This window comes from Ischnura elegans, chromosome 8 (assembly GCF_921293095.1).
Source record: "Ischnura elegans chromosome 8, ioIscEleg1.1, whole genome shotgun sequence".
NCBI lineage: Eukaryota > Metazoa > Arthropoda > Insecta > Odonata > Coenagrionidae > Ischnura > Ischnura elegans.
Window position 1 is genome coordinate 103,979,932 of NC_060253.1, and position 22,101 is coordinate 104,002,032.

A 22,101-nucleotide genomic window follows, 5' to 3' on the forward strand; every position below is an offset into this window, starting at 1 on the left:
ATTGCTGATGATTTCTTCATTGACTGATATTTGTTACTGATTCAAACGATGAATACGGGTCCTCCGTAAATAACTATACTTGCTTGAATCTATTCCATTATGAGAACATTATCCCCTGAATGATTTTTACTAAGCCTTTGAAGTTTATAAAGACCTGGCATTATAGATAATGCGATCAAAGTTATTTATTTTCATATTTGTTTACGTAATTTGCTATGACTTTTGGGATTCTTAAAAAGCTTTTGCATTTTCATAGTAGCCATTTGTAAGCAGTATTCCATTTTCTGGGTCAACCTGAATCTTTTTTTTACGAAGTCTTTTCTCCGTCCGATATACCCCTGAAGCTATTACACTTTTTTGCTTCGTGTTCCTATTGTGTTAAGTCTTACTAGTTATGTATGTAACATGTAATTTAAGTATACCATGTTTGCGTATTTAGTCATTGTTATCATATGTCCCCATAATGATAATTTTATGCTCGAATGCCTGTGGTGAAACCGATATATCACATATGCACACTTCACAGTGGTCTCAAATGGAAAATCACCGAACTAAAGTCCAAAATAGCTGTTTTTAATATCTCCATGAAACTTTGAAATACGCACAAATAGCTTGAAATTAAGGAATGGCAATTCATTTCTTTTTGGTTTCTCCCGTTACCTAATTGCAGAGAATCGAACACGACCAGCATTTAGAAAGAAACCCCCGCCATCAATTTTCTTTGCAAATGTTAACAGTTTATCTGATACAGGATTAATGAAAGGATTTTAATGAAACAAAAAATATTATTGATTTGCAAAAAAATACTTTATTTTTGCTATGCACCAATTTCAGACATTTTTAATAGTAAATGAGTGCAGTTATATCAAAAAATGGCGGGCCCTTTTCCCGCGCTAAATTTTAAGGTAGACAATAAAATCCTTATTCGGAAAAAGGTCACTTAGACACTTCATCGGATGGTAAACCAGAAATATTTCTAGATTATTCCGTGAAAATATTTTTAAAAAACGTTCGCCATGACCAGGGTAAACTATATTGGCATGCAGTGATCCACTCTCTCAGTCGAAAATTCCAAACACAATACGGTGTAAAGTATTTCGATATCAGTGACAACGTGCATAGCTTGAAAAGATTGAATTCAATAAGTTAATAACCTCACATCTTGAACAATACGAGGCGTGTTTTTAAAGTAAGTACCGTTTTGACATAAAAAACAACAAGTAAATTTTTTCCAAAAATAATAAATTCACTTGAAAGGCCATACTTTACTCTACTTTTCTACATAATTCCCATTACTATTGAGGCATTTGTCGTATCTTGGGACCAGCTTTTTTACGCCATCGTCATAGAAGCTTGCCGCCTGATTAGACAACCAGTGCTTCACATTCATCACCAAATCAGTGAAGTGTATGGTGAAAACATTATGAGTGATGGAATGGTGCGGAAATGGGTTAGGGCCTTTAAAGATGGCCGCACAAACATTCATGACGAGGAACGAAGTGGGAGACCTTCAGTCATTACCGATGAACTGATTCAAAAAGTGGACTGTGAAGTGAAAGAGAACAGACGATTCACGATTTCGTCCTTAGCTGAAAAGTTTCCTGCTGTCTCAAGAAGTGTTCTTTTCGAAATTTTGTCCGAACGTTTAAATCATCGGAAATTGTGTTCACGCTGGGTGCCAAAAATGACGAAGTGAAACCGACCGTGAAGCAGCGGTTGTCTAATCAGGCGGCTAGCTTCTTTGACGATGGCATACAAAAGCTGGTCCCTAGATACGATAAATGCCTCAATAGTAATGGGAATTATGTAGAAAAGTAGAGTAAAGTATGGTCTTTCAAGTGAATTTATTATTTTTGGAAAAAATTTACTTGTTTTTTTATGTCAAAACGGTACTTACTTTCTTTTTTAGTGCTCAGCTACAAATCTTCCATTTATTTCTACTGTATAGATACCTTTTTCTCAAGTTATACGCAACCAAACTCTACAAATGAGGTACCAAAATGCACAGAATTTATCAGAGAACATGCAACGGCATATCTTACTTCCTAAATATTGCTATTGTTTCCTAAAATTGGTTTTTAAATAATTTAAAAAAAAACGGTAAATATTCCTGACGTTAACGGCGCACAAACTGATACATTTGTTCATTTATAACAATATCTCGCATTCTTTAAATAACTTTTATCAAAATGCGGCTGATTCCACATGCAAGTCTCCTGTTGATACGTAAGTATGAGCCATCATGTGCGTCTAACCTCATGCTGTTTCAACGGTCTATTTTTGTAAATATCAAGGAAAACGCTAAACAAGTATTAACAGATTACAGTGTAACATTGGAAGTGATCACAGTGTAATCACTTCCAATGTTGTGTTTAAAGAGGTCCTCTGACCTCAATTTGTACATGAACATTCCAATTAAATTTGTACATAAGACCCTGCCTTTTTTTCTGCATTTTAAAATTAGAAACGCGCCCATCCCTCTGTGGACCTGCATTGAAAAGAGCGGGGGAAGCCCGCTGGGAGCGGGCGCATCACGCTCGTATTTCTTATTTTTGTTCCCCACGCTAGGTTTGAAGTGAATGTAACTGACAAATATTTGATTCCATCTGCCGTCTTCATGTTAATACCATCGACAAAACACATCGTAAATATGATGTTTGACTTCCTACGCAAGGGAGGTAACATAATCACAGTCAAAAGTTTGCATACTCCTCAGATTCTCCTCATCCTCCCTACAGTTACGCCACTGAGTAGAAACATTAAAGGCAGCCGACGTTTCGGGCTTCGACTCGTTCCTCTTTCTCAAGGCTACTTGAAATGTTACGTTGGGTTTATGTACATATTCTGTAATATAAACTCGATTGTTTCAGGCGTAACTTTGTGAAAATCCATTGTAAGTAATAAAAATATGTGGTACATTTTCACACAATTTACTTAAGACGACCGGTTTCGTCGCAGAGGCGACATCTTCAGGTACAGAAATCTTTATTTTTATAGTTATTTTGTTGTTTATTTGGTTGCTATTATTCTTTTTTGGTTGAAACCGGTCGTCTTAAATAAATTGTATGAAAAAGTACCACATATTTTTATTGCTTACTCTGTAATATGTTTAACCTTGAATGACGTTTAATTGTTTGCGTATATAATTGTGTACAGCGATAGATTTTATGGTGATAAATGAAAAATAGGGAATAATTCTTCACTTCTCTCTCATTAAGTTACCGGACTAAAGTAACAGCTTTGAAGTAATTGCCTTGAAAATTACCATAAAGTGGAATAGATCTCTTTGGTACGATTTTCACGGCGAGTAAACAACTCAACTTCTTTGATACCCATCGTATGACGCCTACCATATATCTTCCGGAATTTACCTTCATCTTCCGTTTCCTGGAATACCCTTTGTATTTTATCCTAAATAAACATTTGGCAAGAGTCAAATGTTTGAGAAATCTGAAAGTAAAAGCAGTAAAATCAACTCAATTATGCTATATTGAGTATGAATAGGGAATGAGAAAGTGTGGGCAGTGTTTGTTCTTGGTTCTCCTATGAGAATACACATCAAATTTTAATGCAAGGAATAATAATTAAATGGATGTAAAATTAATGAATCCGTATCGTCCAACTTCCTTCGAAAACAGTAGCGTATCAAAATAAACAGCGGCGAACTAGATAATTCTAGGAAACTGAAAAAAACTCATAAAAACACTAGAATCTTCTCGCAAGTAATGAATGAAGACATTGGGAAATTTTTTTGAAGAGTACGTATCCCAAATAGCTCCCTTTGTAAGGCGTTCCTTGCCTTATGTTTAAGTATGATTAGCGTGGCATTTCCGAGTAATAATTTATTTAAAACAGTGATATCCGATACAGTTTTCGATCCGCAAAAGGTAGAAATGATTACATTTTGGCAAAGATAGGCGTGTTTGATGGAATCTATGAAAAAACCAGGGCCAATTGTCCGTTCGGGGAGACGAGGGTGATTGAGGTCATAAAAATAAGCTTAAAAAGGTAAAAGGAATTATCGTAGTCCGCAACACATAGCCCTAAGCCAAGGGTCGGGCATAACGCAAGTTTATGGTGCAACTGTGGATTTAACTGCTTTTTACGTAGCCAATTTATTAATTATATAATTTAAATAATTTCCAGAGTTCAATGTTAACCAATGCCTTTAATTACATATGCAGTGATGGCACTTGCCTATGCATTATTGTGGCCTTTAAGCTTTATTTCCTCACTCGAAATATATAAATTAAAGAAAATATCGGAACTATGGAACAAATATCCAAATTTTAAGGAGTGTGCAGAAGTATATCCAGTAGATAGAAATTGAAAGGTATTATCGGGAACTTTGTCCGCCAAGAATAAAGAAAAAGCTTTGCAATTTCTTCCCTCTTAACATTTTTAAAAGTTACTAATTGAGAGTATCTTTTAATGAAGTTAAATCAAATAACGGGTAAACCTTGAATGACTGTGAATCAATGGCATAATTTGTCATTGTTTGAGTCTTCAAAAGCATTTGACTCTACCGCCTGGATTAATAAAGCGCATAGGATTCAGTCAGCGTTTGATCCAGTCAAAAAAGGTTGCCTTCCCAGATCGGCTCCATCGGGAATGTTTGCCCTTCACGGCTTTGCGTTGCGTAAACAAATGAAAAGCGAGAAGCGTCGACTCCTTAAAATCGGCCCGGGAGAATGCCATCTTGTGATTTCGAGCCAGTCTTGCAATGAGTATGTTGTTTTGTGGATTTTTGCGCAGATTTCATTCCTTAAAAAATCCTTCATGACTTTTAATTGCATTGGAAGTAAACATGGCGATCATAGAGTCGTGAATATTGTGACGGCACTTGGCTATGCATTATTGTGGCCTGTAAATTTTATTTTTTTACTCGGAATATACGAAAAATAACTCATTACATAGACTCAGCGAACATGAATAACGCGAAAAGTTATCTGAAACATTTATTTTTTTCCAACAGCTTGGCCCAGCCATGTTTTTTAAATAGCTTCAATTGAGCAGATGGTAAGGACACATTCATACACTAGGAATTAGAATTTTTGTAATCATAGCCACCAGCTACGAGCTCTCAAACAGTATTTAAGTTGTGATACCAATTAAGGGCATCTATTATGCTAATGTACGCTCCTCCGTGATTGTAATCTAACCTGGGGCTATCATTTTCCTCATTTTTAGGAAAAAGAACTAGTGATTCCCAATACTTCAACACAATGGTAAATTATGAAATTAATAGCATTCATAACTACCACTTGAGTCACTTCAGCATAAAATTATACCTAAGCTTACAATATACTTCCAATTCCAATATACTCGCAGGCCGCGCGGTCAAAGCCACGCCGAGCTGTGAAGGAACCCTAACTTTCGTTTTCATATGATTAGTAGAGATACGTGAAAATCGCACTTTCATTTTTATTTTATCGCACTATCAATAACAGTTCATCGCATTTTGTAACGTCTTTTTTTATTTTCATAATGAGGTAGATGACGATAAAATGTAGTGAAACACAGTTACATGACAAAATACAGAATATTTTTAATAATTATGTTGTAGAGCAATAATAAATTAAGGAATAAGACATATAGTGGCGGAGGTGTAGCTTGCCCGCGCCCACTTGTAGTTCGCGGCCACGTAGAGTCCCAGCCAAGTAGCAGCTGGCCAGTCGCTCACATGCTTTAAGCGGTGAGTGTCGGCAGAGCATTTAAACTGCTCTCGGCACAAAATGTACGAATTTTGCCGTCGAAAAGGCACATTTGCGTAAAAATATCATTAAAGTCCCGTCATCGCATCTATGTCGCATTTATTTGCGCACATCGCATTTATCGCATTTGCGATTTTCATGCACCTCTAATGATTAGGTAATTAATCATATATTTACAGTCAATATCCGTTAATTAAGTTATGCTTGTATGGATTTATATACGGATAACGTATCTCGCTTCTTCTCGGCGGAAAGCGTCCCTGACGATTACCACGATCAACCACCTTAACCTTGGCAATGGTGTTATTCATTTATAGTGTGATACCGAATGAGGTGGAGATGAATTTTTACTGACATAACGAGGCATTGCTCATTTTAGTTTTGGTATTGAAGAACAATTGACTTACTCGTGATGCTATTCCCCATTATAATCTCTTTCAGTTATAGACCGAGATATAAAGATAAAACGCAAAAGCTGCGAAATTTGGTATATATTTGTCACATTAATGCAATGAATTGTTTATGACCGATAAGTTACATCATTGGAAATGCCTAAAGATGTTTTGTAAATTTTCAATAATATTTCTTTGGCACAATTGACAAAAATACACAAGGTATTCATTTTTCCATTCCACTTTGTGCCAGTATATTGTGACAACTGTGAAATTGTATCTGTGTGATGACCGCTAACTGTCTTTTCCATTGGAGGTAGTTCGTATATTTTAATATGAGATCGTTGCCCTTCGTTATCAAATGTACTCTAAGTCGAATTAACTTGACTGCTGTCGCTTCTCTAAGTGATTGCTATCATTGGTCAATGATTGCAAATGGTTCATAACCATGTAAGTACCTACCATAACCATAGTTCATGTAAATTATGGAGAGTTACGTAATTATCGTGGTACTACGAAACCTAGGCTTTGTGGTACCGTGGATTGTAATATGGTGTTGTTTTTTCTTCGCTTAGACTTAGTGAATTTTAGTCTTGTCTCATAAATATATCTAATTAAATGGCAAGTATGACGGTACGATGAAATCCTTCTTTTCCCCTACAGGAACAACCCAATTACGGCCAGCCCAATTACGGCCAGCCTAACTACGGGCAGCAGCCGGCGTACGACCAGGGCAATTACCAGCCGCAGCCTCCCATGGACCAACAGCAGCCAGTGATGATGGGTGGGGGAGGCATGATGGACCGGGAAGACAGCCTGCAGGGCTCGTACTCTGGCCCCGCTCCCAAGGGCGGCATCAGGCCGAGGGTCGACCCGGAGGCCAGCGGTGAGGTGGACCCGGAGAAGTACCCACAGGTGAGTGAGTCAATGCCAGGTATTGTCACATGCACACGCACGTGGTCGCCATCGTGTAATTCAGACGCACCACCCCTCTTTCAATGCTTCAAAGAGAACGGCGAAGCTATCTGGAAAATATTGAGTCTTCATGAGTAAACATTTACACACGATAAATGCAATGAAAACTATAACATTTTGTGATGGGTCAGAGATATTCTTATCTTATTTATATGGAATCTGACAATACTATGCCTGAATTCTTCTATCCCTTCAACCCTTTTTAACCCAGAGCTGTTTATGGGAGAAATCAAATTTCAAGATTTTTCATTTTGAATAATTGAAAATTTTACACTCAATGATAACTATCCTGGCAGCTACATATTTCGTGATTAAAATATACACTACCAAAATAATATTTAGTTTAGATATCTCTTAAATATAGCTGAAAGTTTGAACATTTTTGATGTTGCTTAGAAGCAACATTGGGCTATAAAGGGTTAAAATTAAGTTTATAGTAACTTGTGTGCGTAAAATTCTGATAGGTTTACTTGCTTTTCCATTCATCAAAGAGAATCCGCTCTGAATGAGCAAACTATTGCATTATTGCTACCAGTTTGATGAGCCAAGGATTTGAAAAATCTTTGAATTTCATCACCCTTTGGAAGGATCAACCTAATGGGGTTTTCACTTTCAGAGGTCGGCGTGAGCGACCCCTCCTTGATTAGGTAGTTGAAGAGAGAGGGGTTGTTTAATTAAAGGCCAGCCGAGCTGCCGAGACAAAACGAGATCGTGCCTTAGTTTCAGAATCTCCGCCAATAGGCCTCGCAGCCTCCTTTGCAGTAATGAACCCTTGTCGGATCATTCACGATGAATCATTACCCTCTAATCCAGGAACAGGAGAGAGAAATTGAATGATTTCTTAAATAGTCTTTATTGTGAATCCAAAGCATTAATATATGGTTTGACAAGCTCTTTTCATCGTATAGTTAGTGTGTCTATTTTTTCCTATTCAGACCTAAAAGATGTAGATATTGAGAGAGTTCAAATATTGCATTGGATTTGAATAGCGATGTGCTCCACTAGCGTCATGCCGTGGCGCCGACACCGAGTCTGCTGAAATTAACGTCATGTTTCAACCAGAATTTACTCACTACTAAGATGTGCACTCGATATAATCTTAGTTTTGCACTTCCTAATACTGTGAACTCAATATTTAAACGTTAATTACCGATTCCTGCTGTGAATACCACCGGCGTGGACGCAACTACCATTAACATTTAAATGTCGGTACTCGTTTTTAGGCTTGATTCCATGTCCCAAATATTAGTCTTCCTTATCTAGTAGTTATCCAAGCAATTGTTTACATCTATCCGGAAATTTCTCTCCGACGACACCAACTCAAGAATTGTTACTTCGGCAGGTAAAAATTAATAAATTTTCTAATACTCTAATGCAAACGAATAATTATTGTACTGCTCTTTGTCTTCTACCTTAGCAGTAGTCATCCTATTCATGCCTACAAGCCACGTTGTCATATTGGTAAGGCTGTGTGTGTCGCATACACTGGTCTGAGGGGTCCAAGATTACCAACCCATCTTTTAATTAATTTGAAACTCTGTTTATCATACGTAAACCCATTTTAATTTTACTTTGTTTGCTTAAATGTTACGCAGATGATTTTTAACTAAGTATGTAGATTAGACAAGTGAGAATGGGCCTTGATAGGCATATAGATTTTAAATAGTTATTTCAATAATATACCAATCATACCGGTCTGCGACTGGTCAGGAATTATCTCATAGTCATCTTCATCCAAGGTACTACCTCATAAAGGTTTTCAGTCACATGAAAACACATTAAAGTTGCTCCACAAATCCAGGATTCTGATGAAAATTTCCAAAACTCTGGTGGCACACAAAGGATATTTTTACAAAAAAATAATCTTAGCGTTTTCTTTTTAGAGTATTTTTTCAGTTTCTTATTTCAATACAAGGAATCTATCGTTTTTTAAAGTGTTATAAATATCCGAAAATCCCTCAGCACGGAGTGAGCACACAGTCAATAATGTAGTGTTAATTCAATGAAATTTAGTCACTGTCCCTCAACTTAACGTCAAAGAAAATGTCGAAAGCTCATTCCAGTCTTTGAAAATAACCTGATGATCATCGGTACTTGGTAAATATGTTTTATTTTCTTGTTGATTAAACCACTTGTTCCCTTATTTGCCCGCAGCCGAAGGAAAGCACGCACAAGATCCGAGGTCGCACGGATGTGCTGGAACTGCTGTGCGGCGGCGCCGTGGACCCGGAGTTGCTCACTGCCAAGACGTTCTACTTTTTCTTCTACTCGGCCTTCGGCTCCCTCTTCCCACTCATGGCCGTCTACTTCAAGCAGATGGGCATGAACCCCGGACAGTGCGGTATGCTCATCGGCTCGCGGCCCTTCGTCGAGTTCCTCTCCGCGCCCTTCTGGGGCTCCATCGCCGACAGGTGAGCCAATGCAGCTAATCGTAAAATTACATTTACTTCAAATGTTTACGATGCACTGGAAAGTAAAATATCGCTACCTGGATATATTTGTTTAAAAGATCATGCCGTTAGTAAAACTAAGCGCCAACTGGTTTACTTTGTGGAACTTACTTTTCCATGGTAAAGAAAGACCTAACCAAAGTTACTAATTGTAAGGAGGTAATAAATGTAGTTCACCATTTAAATATTTAAGAAATACATATGTTGCTGATTATATTTCCTACAGCACTTTCATTGGTTGCATAAATAATTGTCTAATTTGACAAAATAATGCGATTTTCAAACAATTGTTAAATTTATATTACGCTTCCCGTTTAACTAAAACTTATTTCTTTCTAGTTAGTGACAAAATATTAATTCACTACGACCTTTACTAATACCACAGTGCTCGTACACCGATGCGGCCGTCTACGAACTATAAACTAGAACAAATTGCTTACCGCTCCGTTGGGATAAAGGATACGCATAAAATTTATGGATTAAAATGGTTATTTAAACTGACCGTCATAGCATTTAAGCGTTGCTTAGAGAACCATTGCGTCCATAGAAAGATTGGAGAAATGTATAACCTGACTGCAAGAACCAGACAATCATCAATTTTTGCAAAAATAAGATTTCCACTGGGTCATTAAGAACCTCCTTCCTTTTCCCAGCAGATATCGCTTTTCTTCAGCAAATAGTTTCGCAGTTATGTTAATAAAATGTGATGAGTCCAGCGGACATTGTTGAAAACTTACGTTCTAATTACTGAGTGAAGGAAGCAGTATCTTTCCTCATTTTTTCCGAAACTTCACCTTTGGTTTTTACCTAGTCCTTGCACACGTCTGAAATAAATTCGGCTTCGGGATGGACGGTGTAGTGTGTCGACAAAGAGCTTCAATTTTTATGCAGTACTTTAACTACGTCTTATTACGGTCGTGAGCTTCGTACAATGGCCTAAAACGTGACGTCACTGCAGGAAAGGGGAAATTTAAGTACGCCTATAGTTGTTTATCTCTTACAATTAGTGATTCGGAATGCGGTATGTTCTCATGCGTAAGTAGAAGTCAAAGACATCCTTGAGGTTATGCCACAGGATATACTAAAAATCTCACGGGTTACATAAGCTGAAGGATGTACTGGGTTTTGTTTTTTTTTTCGTCATAATTCCAGACCTAATCACTTATCGGACATGTTTGCGGCTGGGTATTATTCACTGCCTTTCATAAAAAATCATTGAAATTTTACTTCTACTTCATGGTGTGATATCCCCATTAAATATTTGCATTATTCTACTTATTTCCCCTCCATTTGATGAAGTAAGTATTTAATGAGTGATTCTTACTCCCCACTTTGATTGAAGAGTCCATTCGTTAAGTTACGGTTAAAGGCTAGATAAGAACCCATTTCGAAATGAATTTGGCCTGAAAAATCGCTTTCAGGTTTTGTCGTTTCAATCTTGGTCCCATTTACTGAAGCCGATGATTAATTACTCTTGTATACGTTTACTCTGAGACAGACGTTTGGGAGACATGAGGGATGAGATGGCAATAGTTGAGGGCAAGCTCCTCATGACTCCGCAAGAAAAAATGTTGACGCTCGGTGGGTACGGGGTAAAGTCCTCGCCTGCCAAAGGAGAGGTCGCGGGTTCGAGACTCACCTGAGTACGTTGGAGGGGATTCTTTAATTACGTGAGGTGTTTAGGGGACGAGGAGGTCAAGCCAATTCTCACCCTATCTCACGTGGGGTCCTGGCAAGTATCACGCAATTTTTTTCCGCAAGAAGCAGTACAAAATTGCGACCTTGGTAATCTTAAATACAAGTGTTGACTAATCTTAAATAAAAATGATTAATCAAATTTTTTTAATAAATCCAACGCAATGAAGCATAGAGTAACGTATTTATGCTGAATAGAGGCATTTTGAACAATCTCACGCGAGGTTAGAGGTAGGGGATCGAGGCAAATCTCACGATATCTCACTAAAGGTGAGAGGAGGATTCCTAAAATCGCCAAAATCAACTCAGGTAATTAATAGACGCCCCATGCAAAATTTGAGGTTTTCCCGGCGTACCCATAGATTGATGAAAAAGTTCTCGGGATTCCCACCGCGTGTGGTATTGGGTTAATTCTCTCTAAATAAATTAACCCAATACCACACCCGGTGGGAATCCCGAGAACTTTTTCATCAATAGACGCTCCCTTACCCCATGCAGGGCATGTTTTTTGTATACTTGTAATTGTTAACTTGTTAAAAAAAACTATAAGGCCAATATATGCTGTTTTCAGTGGTATGGGAATAAAAGAAAACGTGAGCACCTCTGGCTGCATGATCAAAGTGTCTTTTCTGCCCCTCTTTTTTTCGGCAGGACGCAGAAGGGTAAGATCCTGCTACTGGCCTCCCTCACCTGCTGGATTGTATTCACGGTGCCCTTGGGATTCATCCAGCCACCGGCCACCTCCTGCATCCTGCGCCACAACCACACCGAGTACGTGCTGCGGACGCCGGGCGCGGAGGACGAGGCGCGGTACCTGCACAAGCGGAGCGTGGACGAGGTGGCGGCGGAGGACGACGAGGACGAGGTGGAGGTGGTGATGGAGGCGCGGGGGCCCCCGGAGGGGAGGGGGGGAGAGCCAGCCATGCTCATGCTGCCCCCGTTCGACGCCCAAACAGCCAGGGAGGTGAGTGCAAATCCACCTCATACAAAGTGTGTAAATTTGGGTCAAAACAAAGTCTCCCAACAAATGGAGCGGGGGAATGGACACTTATGTATGCTCTTGGACAAGGTTTTATAAAATTAATATAATTAATAGTAGCAGGCGTAACTTGGTGGAAATCCATAAACGCAGGAATAGAAGGATCAACAACTTTGCCATTTCCACATATAGTAATTTATTGAGACCGACCATGGTTTTGTTACAGAGTAACGTTATCAAGGAGTAACATTCTTTTTAAATGGAATGGTAGCTAATGAAATAATATTTCGTAGTTGGTAATCAACCTGTAACAGTGAAATAAAAACAGTTTATTATTTCATATTGTTTACCAACGAATCCTCTTCCTGTAAGGACCTCGGGAACACCGCCATCGCTACTCGTATAAAATCATTTCATTTCTTCCAATGCATAATATTTCATTAAATATTAGGTCTTAATGTATACTATGGATGTTTTTAACATTGTTAATTTTTCAAGGTGCCTCGATAATGTTACTCTGTAACGAAACCATGGTCGGTTTCAATAAATTACAATGTGGAAATAGCAAAGTTGTTGATCCTTCTATTCCTGCCAAAGTTTTATAACGTTTTCATTAACTCGCTTTGTTGCTTGTCATTTTTCCGGGTCAAAACTCGCAACTTTCCGATTAGCTATGATGCTGAAGTTCTCGAGATGATTGAGAACTAGATGACAATGCAATATTCCAGCACTTTCATCGTGGTTTTAACTGTATCTCCGTTGTTATTCAGAATATAAAATAAAATATGGAGATTAGATCAAAAAATTGCCACCAAATTCCGATGGCAGCGCTGCGATCATTTAAAGGAATAAGAATGATTGAGTTATGACAATTTTTTTTTGCATCTAAGGTCATTGAGAAATTGATTGAACAAAAATTCGCGTGTATTCTTTTTAGCTCGCGATAAAAAACTTTTTTTTACAAAAATTTATTTTTATTACTTGTCATTATTACTTATTTGCATGTCATTCTAAGGCCACGCATAGTTCCGGTAGTAGGAGTTTTGTAAGGGGGGACAAAGATCAGTTTGCCACCCCCTATCACCCCGCCCCCCTCTCTCCCCCTCCCCACCACTAAAATATATTATACACTATATCCTTGAGCTATTTTTTTGAGATCCGGCGGTTGAAATTACACGGTATGTTTGCTATTAAGAAGTATTTATAATTATTATTTAATAATTTATAAATCTTTGATTATTTTTAAATAACTAAATTGGAAACATTAAATAAGCTTTTTAGATAAACTTTTCAAATGTTGCCGCCCAGGGCACATGCCCCCTCTGCCCCTCCCAAGTTTTGGGCCTGGCCATGCATGCATATCAGGGTAGCATAGAATTCAAGGCTATTGTTTGCTTTTCAATGAGGAAATATTCTTGTAAATAATACATCTTTTCAATTTCTGACTTCATCAATTTTGTAAAGAAATTATATTATAATTTTGTGAATTTCTCATTTTCATTGCTTTTTTCTCAAATGAAAGAAAAAACTATGTGAGAGTAACAACATCCTGGTAGATAAGCACTGCAAATAATTTTTATCTTCAATTGCACAGCAAATAAATGAACTTACAATAATAGAGAAATTAAAATTTTGTCCAAGAGAGTAAGAGGCGCAACTCAATTTGTTGGAAAAAAAATTTTTATCAATAGTACATACACCCAGAGCAAAAAAATGTCATTAATGATAGATAGTATAACCACACATAAAAAACTGGGCTTACATAGAATGGATTTACTTTTAATATGAATTGAATGGATTTTTAATTTAATGGATTGAATAATAATTTATTTACTTAGAATACATCTTTGCAGCAACAAAGATTGTAGGGTGTTAGTTTTTCACATTTGAAAAATATGTTGATACAATGAAATACTTTATAGCTCTGGCTTCCAACAACAATGCATTTATGGCTGCATAATCAGCAGTTGGTGGTGGCTTGATCATGGGTCTATGAAAATGGTGCACAAGGATGTATCACAGTGGCAAAGCTAGGGTAAGGTCCGAGGGTTGCAGACCCCTCCCCCCCCCATCCTTCCCCCGAAATATATAAACAATCAATTTGCTTCTCATAAGAAAACAAATATCGAAAAATCATGAATTTACAAAAGATTTCGGTAACAAATGAATTTTTCACTTATGAAAATTGTTCAAATTCGTTTGAAACCCTCTACTTAGTACCCTCGTTTTCAAAAAAATTTCCCCTTGAGTATCAAACACCTTGCAGCCTTCAATGCATAGTTCTTGGAACCCAGGGATTTAGAACATTTCATTGTACCATTGCCAGAGAGGTAAGACTGTATTCCTACAGTCCCTTTTGCAGCAAATAAATATTTTAAGTGATTGCATTTCATCTTTTTCGTGTATCTATGTTTCAATGGCTATTTGCTTTTCTGGGATTCATTCTTCATTTTTTTTTCTCCCTCCGTTTAAGAGGAAGGAACAAAATAGGTATGAATCCAGGAATAAAAAATAGCCAATACTGCATCCACCATAGCCTATGAGTTATTATATCTATCATGAAGACACCTTTTGTTCTGCATTAAGTTTGACACATATGAAACTTGAATGTACATTCATATCCATACATATGAAGAGAAAAATCGATGCTCATGGAATCCAAGGCTTATGGAATGGGATGCTTTACTCTCTAGATATGTAAATCACCAACCTGATCCTCTTGGGTTGGTGTGCAACAGCCTTCCATCTCCTAATCCCATGCCATTTCTTTGACTACTTTAGGGCTTTTCTTTCCAATATCCTTCATTACTTGCCCCAAGTTCTTACAAATTTCTTGGTCCTCCATGGGAACCTTTAATTTAAGTTTTACCCTCCCAGATTTTTCCAACATAACTGCTGTCTCTCATGACATGACCAATGCATCATGCTTTTACTTTAAATTCTTTGGAACCATAATTGACTCAAAACATGAGCATTAACTGATGGAAGATGTATTTAGATGAAGATGTATGCTATTTTAAGAGCACTTATAGTTCTACATTTTTGTTCTGTGGTAACTTTTGTTCAGTAATTGAACTTTATTTCTGTATTCTGGGGGAAGTGCAGAGCGAATTGAATATAGGGCTTGATAGAAAGTATTTGTAGAATGTACCTCACCAATATAATTTTTTCTTAGGTAAAAAGTTACTGAGATGGTTTAGATTTTCATTTAAGAGGCTAAGGGAAGATTTTTGGCAAGTTATAAATATTTTCCATTTGCGAGCTCTTGGCCATAAGAGGTTGCACTTTATCTCGGTCAGGCTCCTCATGAGTCTACTCATGGTCCCGAGACTTTGGTGCATTCTATCATGGGTGAAGGTCCTTTCCCCCCTAACCTCCAGGGGAGAGGGCATCACTCATCAAGAACAACTGAGAGTGAAGGGGAAGCCATCATGGAAGTATTGGTGAGTCAAAACATGTGCATCCCCTCGAAAGAGAGGCTATTATGAGAGTTTCAATCCATGCATGGCAGGCAGTTCTTATCCAAGGTCTTTATCATTTAGGCTGAAAACTTTGCCTCCGGCGTATAGCTGACAAATATTGCTCATTTTGGAATAAACTTCATGAATTAGGGATGTAGTCCAGGATTTCAATTAAATTCTTTGGAAAAAATCTCATCTTTGTCCTAGAAGGGGTGCGATATAAATACTGACATTTATTGGCGTTAAGGAACAAATAGTAACCATATTCTACTCCTTAATAGAATAAGATTAATCCTTTCAGTGCTTGGCTTAAACAAATTATGTACCACTTGGACTGATTTTTTGAAATCCTATTATCACAAACAAAATGCATTAATAATTGGAATCCTCAATTGCAAAATTTATAGCATAAATTTCTCTTTCCTAAGCCTGTTGCCATAAGTATTTTTTGAGAGGGGATCACCAGGTAGAGATGCCTCCTGGGTGATCTTTGAAATATTTACTATTGCTGTGATTTTCAAAATTATCGCTCAAAATCTTTGCATGTTTTACTCTATTCTATTTTTTTCTTTATTTTAACAATATCCAGTTTTCTCTATTCACAAATGCATGTCTCTTTAAAAGTAAGCATACCAAAATACCTGCAATCATTAAACATTTGAAACAGATGCTGTGTCAATGATACACTAAGTTCTGTGCACTGCAGTTTTTCCCAAGTTCACCATTTTTTTACTTCAATTCTGCCTTAATTACTCGCAAAGCTTGATGTTACCAGTGGTACATGAAATCATAAAAAGATCTCTACTGCTCAATTATGACCTGGCGCTAGCTGTAATACAGGCAATACTTTATTCCAGAAAAAAAGAATCAACATGGGAAAAACATGAACACAATGTAGCATTCATAATGTAGGTTTGGTAGGGTACAGTCAGGTAACTTAATAATTTTATCTAGAAATGCATGCAGACTTATGAAAATAATCAATCATATCAGCAAAAATTTAATGCAAGGAATATTTTCCTCCTCTGTTTCAAAGGAAATAATTGTGTAGGCCTTTTACCCTCGTAATTTAAAAAAAATAAAACATTTTCATCTTTCTTACTCTGAAGACGAACCTGTAGTAACCCGTAAGATTGCTAGTTTAAAAAACAGATAACGTTTTATCCCTGTAATACATATTATTCTTTTGGATCGATGAATGAATATTTGTAGATATATACATATTCGTAAAAAATTTGCTAATGAATACAATTTTAAAGTCAAATTATTTTAGCATAATAATTGCAAATTAATAGCCACATCGCAATGATAGCATGGAGCATAGATGTGATGGTTTTAATGGCTGAAATCACCACATCAATCATTAAGATAGGCCAACGGGAAAGAATTTCTTTGCAGCATGCCCTTTCAGAGGTCTATTAGATGAGCTAGGGAAAATATTAACATGAAGGTATTTTTAATTCCCTTTCATTCTAATTTATTTGTCATGCGCATGATCAGTTTCAATCTTTTCATCTGATCCCGTGCCTGCCTTCAAGCATGTTTCTCTCTCTCTTTTCAAACTTTCAAATATTCCTTCACTACAACATTGATTGTGACTACAAAGCTGGCAAACCTTAGTTTTTCAGTATTGGGAAAAGGTGTGTTTTCCTTGTCTCAAAATTATCTAAATGAAGTTCATTTTCACCTGCTAAAATGTGGTTACTTAAAAATGATGGAAACCTGTGTCGCAATGGCCCTAACTACTTAGGACCTATAGTTAACCCTTTCCTACCTGCGCCCACAATAGAAAAACGTTTTCGTGCTACGAGTAGCATAAGAATATTTTAAACCTCTCTGTACGGAGCTCTTTTTTGGGGTGAGTTGCCTGGGTATTTTCGTCCCTCAGATTTGGGGCCCAGCTCAATCGGTCACCCATCCCTTACCCCGGCCAGTGGACTTCACCCTCTAACTCTATCATAGCACGAATCCACGGTCAACTTATTGCATTACCAGTGTTTATTTCAACTAAACATTGTAGTTGATTTTAAGTGATTTACTCTTCTAGAATTCCTTCTCTTTCTTTAGAATTACTAATGTTTTTTTTAAGCATTGTGGAATTCTAAACAGGTTTCTAGCGTTAATAACAACTAAGTTAGTAAATACAAGGTAATAAGACAATAAGTCCGGAAGTCCGTTATTTTTAACGCTAAAATTCCATTTAAAAATTGCTTGGGCACAGAACAAAACGAAGAATTCAATTCAAAGTATAAAAACATAGTAGTATTCATTAAAACATATCACTGAAAAAACTATTGAAAATGTAACTGCTATGCAACGGATTCCTATGGTGAGGAGGACTCGCTAAGCTGGGTCTCAGGCTGGGCCTGAATGCATCGCACAATTGCTACCTTCCCTTCCCTTGCATCGGCCAGAGCTGACGTCCAGTCGTCTGCATTGAAAAATACGCGACAGCTATACCCGACGTCAGGTGTTCTGCGTATGAAAATGCCCGTCGGCTCCACCCGACATCGAAACGGTTAAGGGGCAGAAAATGCTCTATTCCTACAAGAAACGTGGAAATTTCCTTTTGGACAGGATTTTCATTTATTTTGGCCTAACTATAAATATTGATGAGACATGGCCCCCATCATCCGATTCAGCCCTGAGACTTCTACCCTGCACTGTGGGACTGCTGAGGTGCCACCCTATATTTCATCCCCCACAACAGTGCTACTTCCACTGCTAGAGACTTACCCCTCCCTCGTCCACTCCCCCAGCAGAGTAAATACTCCTGGTGGAAAGCAATTCATTCCAATACTGCTGCAGCTGTTTCTTTGCCATCATGATTCACACAGTGAAAATCTACAATACCGCCATTGAGGCAATTTCATTCTTTTAACACATTGATAAACATGATGTTTCCATTGCTAACCTGTCATTGGAACACTCCATCAAATCAGTCGAGGCCAGTACATGTCAATGCTATGCGAATATCAACTTCATTTTGAGACTAGTAAAACATAACTTTTCCCAATACTGAAAAATAAGGACAGCCTACTACACATGTCTGTCAGTCATTAGCTGATTTTATTTTTGCAAATGGCGGTTAACTCGTCAGAATGAAGCAAAAGAGGAAATGCCTAGCATCTCATCCCCGGTGGCACCAGGGGGTTCCCATTCATACCTGCACCCTGCTTTGACCTCCGGCTCCCTCCATCCAGCGTCCATCACTAAGGAGAACGTAGTGCACCACTCTTCTCTCGCTCCCTCGCACCATAACGACCAGGCCCACTCGACCGTGGGCTTTGGGAATGAGGAGGAGGGGGTCACGTCAACTCCCTTGGGGGTGCATCCCCCTCTCGTGGCCGCCCACTTAGATGGAGGAGAAATGGTTGAAGTTTCCAAACATCCCAAGGCACGTACATCACACTCAAAATGTTGTACTTGGTCATGACCTTTCACCCGTGAATATCCCTTCTTTCCTTCTTGGTCTCCCATTTCTGATATATGGATTATTTTAGAAATTTTATTTAGGAATATAATTAGGAATTTGAATCAAAGATTTTCATTGATCTCATCTTCGATATTTAAGGAGAAAATATATATGGTACATATTACATATTTGTTAATGATGAAAGATAAATACCAGCTCTGCAAATTTTGGTAAATATGTTTGGTTAACATTAACAAATATGCTAGCATTATCAAAATGAACCAACAATAATTTCCTCACAAATTGAGCAAACTTTTTTATGAATAATTCAAAATGACCTAAGTATTTGCAATTTCTCAATTTTTTTCTTATTATTCAGCAATGCTCTCATGTAGGTAATATAATTGTGTCCCATGATTATGCTAAATTGAGAAAATAAAATATGTGTGAACTTATATATTTTGGCTCAGTGATGTAATTTCAGGCTAACAATTTAATAAAGGTTTTATGCAAGCAATTTTCAAAAGATGGATTTGTTTTCTGAGCCATAGAGTACATGCTTGCTACCCTTAAAATTTCAGCAATGGTTGGGTGATATTTATGAAGTTTCCTCTGACAATATCCATTTGCTTTGATCTGGATCTGAGAGATTTAGTGAATGACCTAGTGACTTGGGTGAATGTCTACCAATCAAATGGTGTGGCGGTCAAATCCAGTTGAGGCTTTTAGACTCACCAAACAAATTGTAATTTATTTCTGTAAGTTAAATCTTTGTTTTTTTCTGTCATTGGAAAGTTTTAAGAATGAGTTTGGTTAAGATTATGATAAAATTCTCATTTGAAGCAAAATTTTCTTTGATAAAATTGTTGTTCCACATTTTTTCAATTGATTGTCCTTTAAACTAATAAGATTAGTAATACATATTTATAATTTCAATGGTTGTTTTTAATGGAAGTGATGATTATAGTGCAACATGTCTCAGGGGAAGGAGCTGGCCACCCTGCCCTGAATGAATGATATTCTCATTATTGTGGCTTAGTCTGGGATGAACTATACCTTCGGGTTAAAACTCTGTGAAAATGAAGAAATATTTAGTGCTTTCCCGGCAAATAGACTGCGTGAAGAATTCTCTCTGGATCGCCACCGGGTCAGGAACTGCATCACTACCGACGTTTTGATGTCCGACTCGGCCATTGTCCTCAGGGCTGTTCACAGACGTCAAAACGTCGGCAGTAATGCAGTTCCTGACCCAATGGTGATTCCGAGAACTCTTCACTTTGTAAAAACTGTCTGGATCCAGGTCAACGGAAATTTTCCTCCGAGGAATTATTGCCCTTAGTATGCACTTTTGGGTGGTTTACCACCAGCCCCTCCATGGTATTACCCAAAATACAAGTATTATCAATGGTAGTATGAAATATCAGATGCCCAATAATTTTTCTATATTTAATGAGAAAATCAAAAGTACAAGTATTAGTTATTTATAACTCTTAAATTCATTCAAGCCCATTTCTTTCTAGGTGACTCCTGATAAGAATCAACAGAATGAAATTAGTTCAGAGAGCCTGACCCAAGGTAAATTGATAGGAATATCACCATCAGCATTAACTTCAGATCCAACAGGAGCAGAAAAGGATGGGATAGTACGTGGGTGGTCCACTTCTAGTGGTGAGTATCAGTTTTGATTTCATGGCGCCTAATCTAAAAGGATAAAATAACTATTTTTTATTAAACCTGTTATTAAATGTGGCACTACCATTTTATTAAGTACATACATATAACTTTATCCAAAAATTCCAATCAATTTTCAACTAAACTAGATCTTAAATTCTGATCTAAACTAGATCTGATCTGGAACAGATATGAAACTGAAGTTTCTGATTTGGAACTTGTGGGAAAAATAATAAACTGGGAATATTATGCAATAGCTTTCCATGTCAGCTCCATGTTTTCCATATAATTTCCCTTCTGGCTCACTGCAGTTTCCATGGAAACATTGTACCCTACTCACCAATTACATATCTAAAATATTGTGTCGTTTTTAACCATGACTCCCTCTTCATTAATCCCAACCACAACAAGCAAATGTTTTTGTAGATAAAATTAGGCAAATTTTTGCTAAATGCAGATCAAGACCAATGTTAGGAGTGACCTTCTGAGGAGTTAAGAAGATATACCACACCTCTACTTAAATTTCAAACGGAGAAATTTAAGTCCTTTGTGTAGAACTTGTATATTTCTAAATGGAGGGTTTTTGTTAGGAATAAATGCAGTGTGTAATAGAAATGTAGCTTGAGGAATACTCATGCACTTGAGGCACTGAGAAAGATAAAATCTACTCAGTATATGTGGCACTTGGCTTCAAAGTGGAAAATTTACAGTCTCAGTATGGTCAGGGCTGGGCAACCTGGGCAACTGCTTGGAGAAAGTAATCATTTATTTTCTTATTAATACATCAATTACTCACAAATATTTTTCAGCATATGCAATATTTTCAAACATATCCAGATTGAAGAATTCCAGGCAGTCAATATTCATGCTCAGCCTATTTAGAGAGATTTTCAATTTTTTTATTACATATGGGATAATATTTTGGGGATCCAATTTTCTACTGCAATAGCAAAATTTTCTTTAAATGTAGGGGACCAGGTTGGTGTGGTGATTATGGTCTTGGCTTCACACCCCGTGAGCCCAGGTTTAAATACTGGCAGAGGCAGAAATTTTTCAGAGGTTGCCTGATCACAACTTCAGGTCTGTGTGGAGCATACTCTTAAGTTCAGCGCTAGGTCATATGTTAAGCCCCAGTCCCCTTGGCATCATTTGCAGAGCAGGCAATTGCCGATGCCTGGTTTCTCTCCACTTTTCCTCCCAATTGCAAATAACCTCAGATGTTGATCGCCTCCAGTCCAAGTGCCATCTCTAAATGTTGGACATTTTCGAAACACCCCCTCTCCTTGGTTTAAAATGTAGGACATGTACGGGAAATGTCCTAGCCAGCCAGCCTAGATGTAGAGCGTTCA

General features: G+C 37.6%; 1 protein-coding gene across 4 annotated transcripts in view; it reads left to right on the forward strand.

Moving 5' to 3' along the window:
• The window catches only part of LOC124163261 (major facilitator superfamily domain-containing protein 6), a 55,345-nt gene that overhangs the window by 14,507 nt on the left and 18,737 nt on the right, over positions 1–22,101 (forward strand). The window contains exons 2-7 of one of the 4 annotated variants that reach the window (XM_046540041.1): positions 6,770–7,021; positions 9,236–9,492; positions 11,878–12,190; positions 15,505–15,648; positions 18,767–19,063; positions 20,602–20,749. In XM_046540041.1, coding sequence (XP_046395997.1) covers positions 6,770–7,021; positions 9,236–9,492; positions 11,878–12,190; positions 15,505–15,648; positions 18,767–19,063; positions 20,602–20,749 — 1,411 coding nt within the window. The remainder of the gene's footprint in view (positions 1–6,769; positions 7,022–9,235; positions 9,493–11,877; positions 12,191–15,504; positions 15,649–18,766; positions 19,064–20,601; positions 20,750–22,101) is intronic. The other 3 variants (XM_046540043.1, XM_046540042.1, XM_046540044.1) reach the window with 3 other exon arrangements.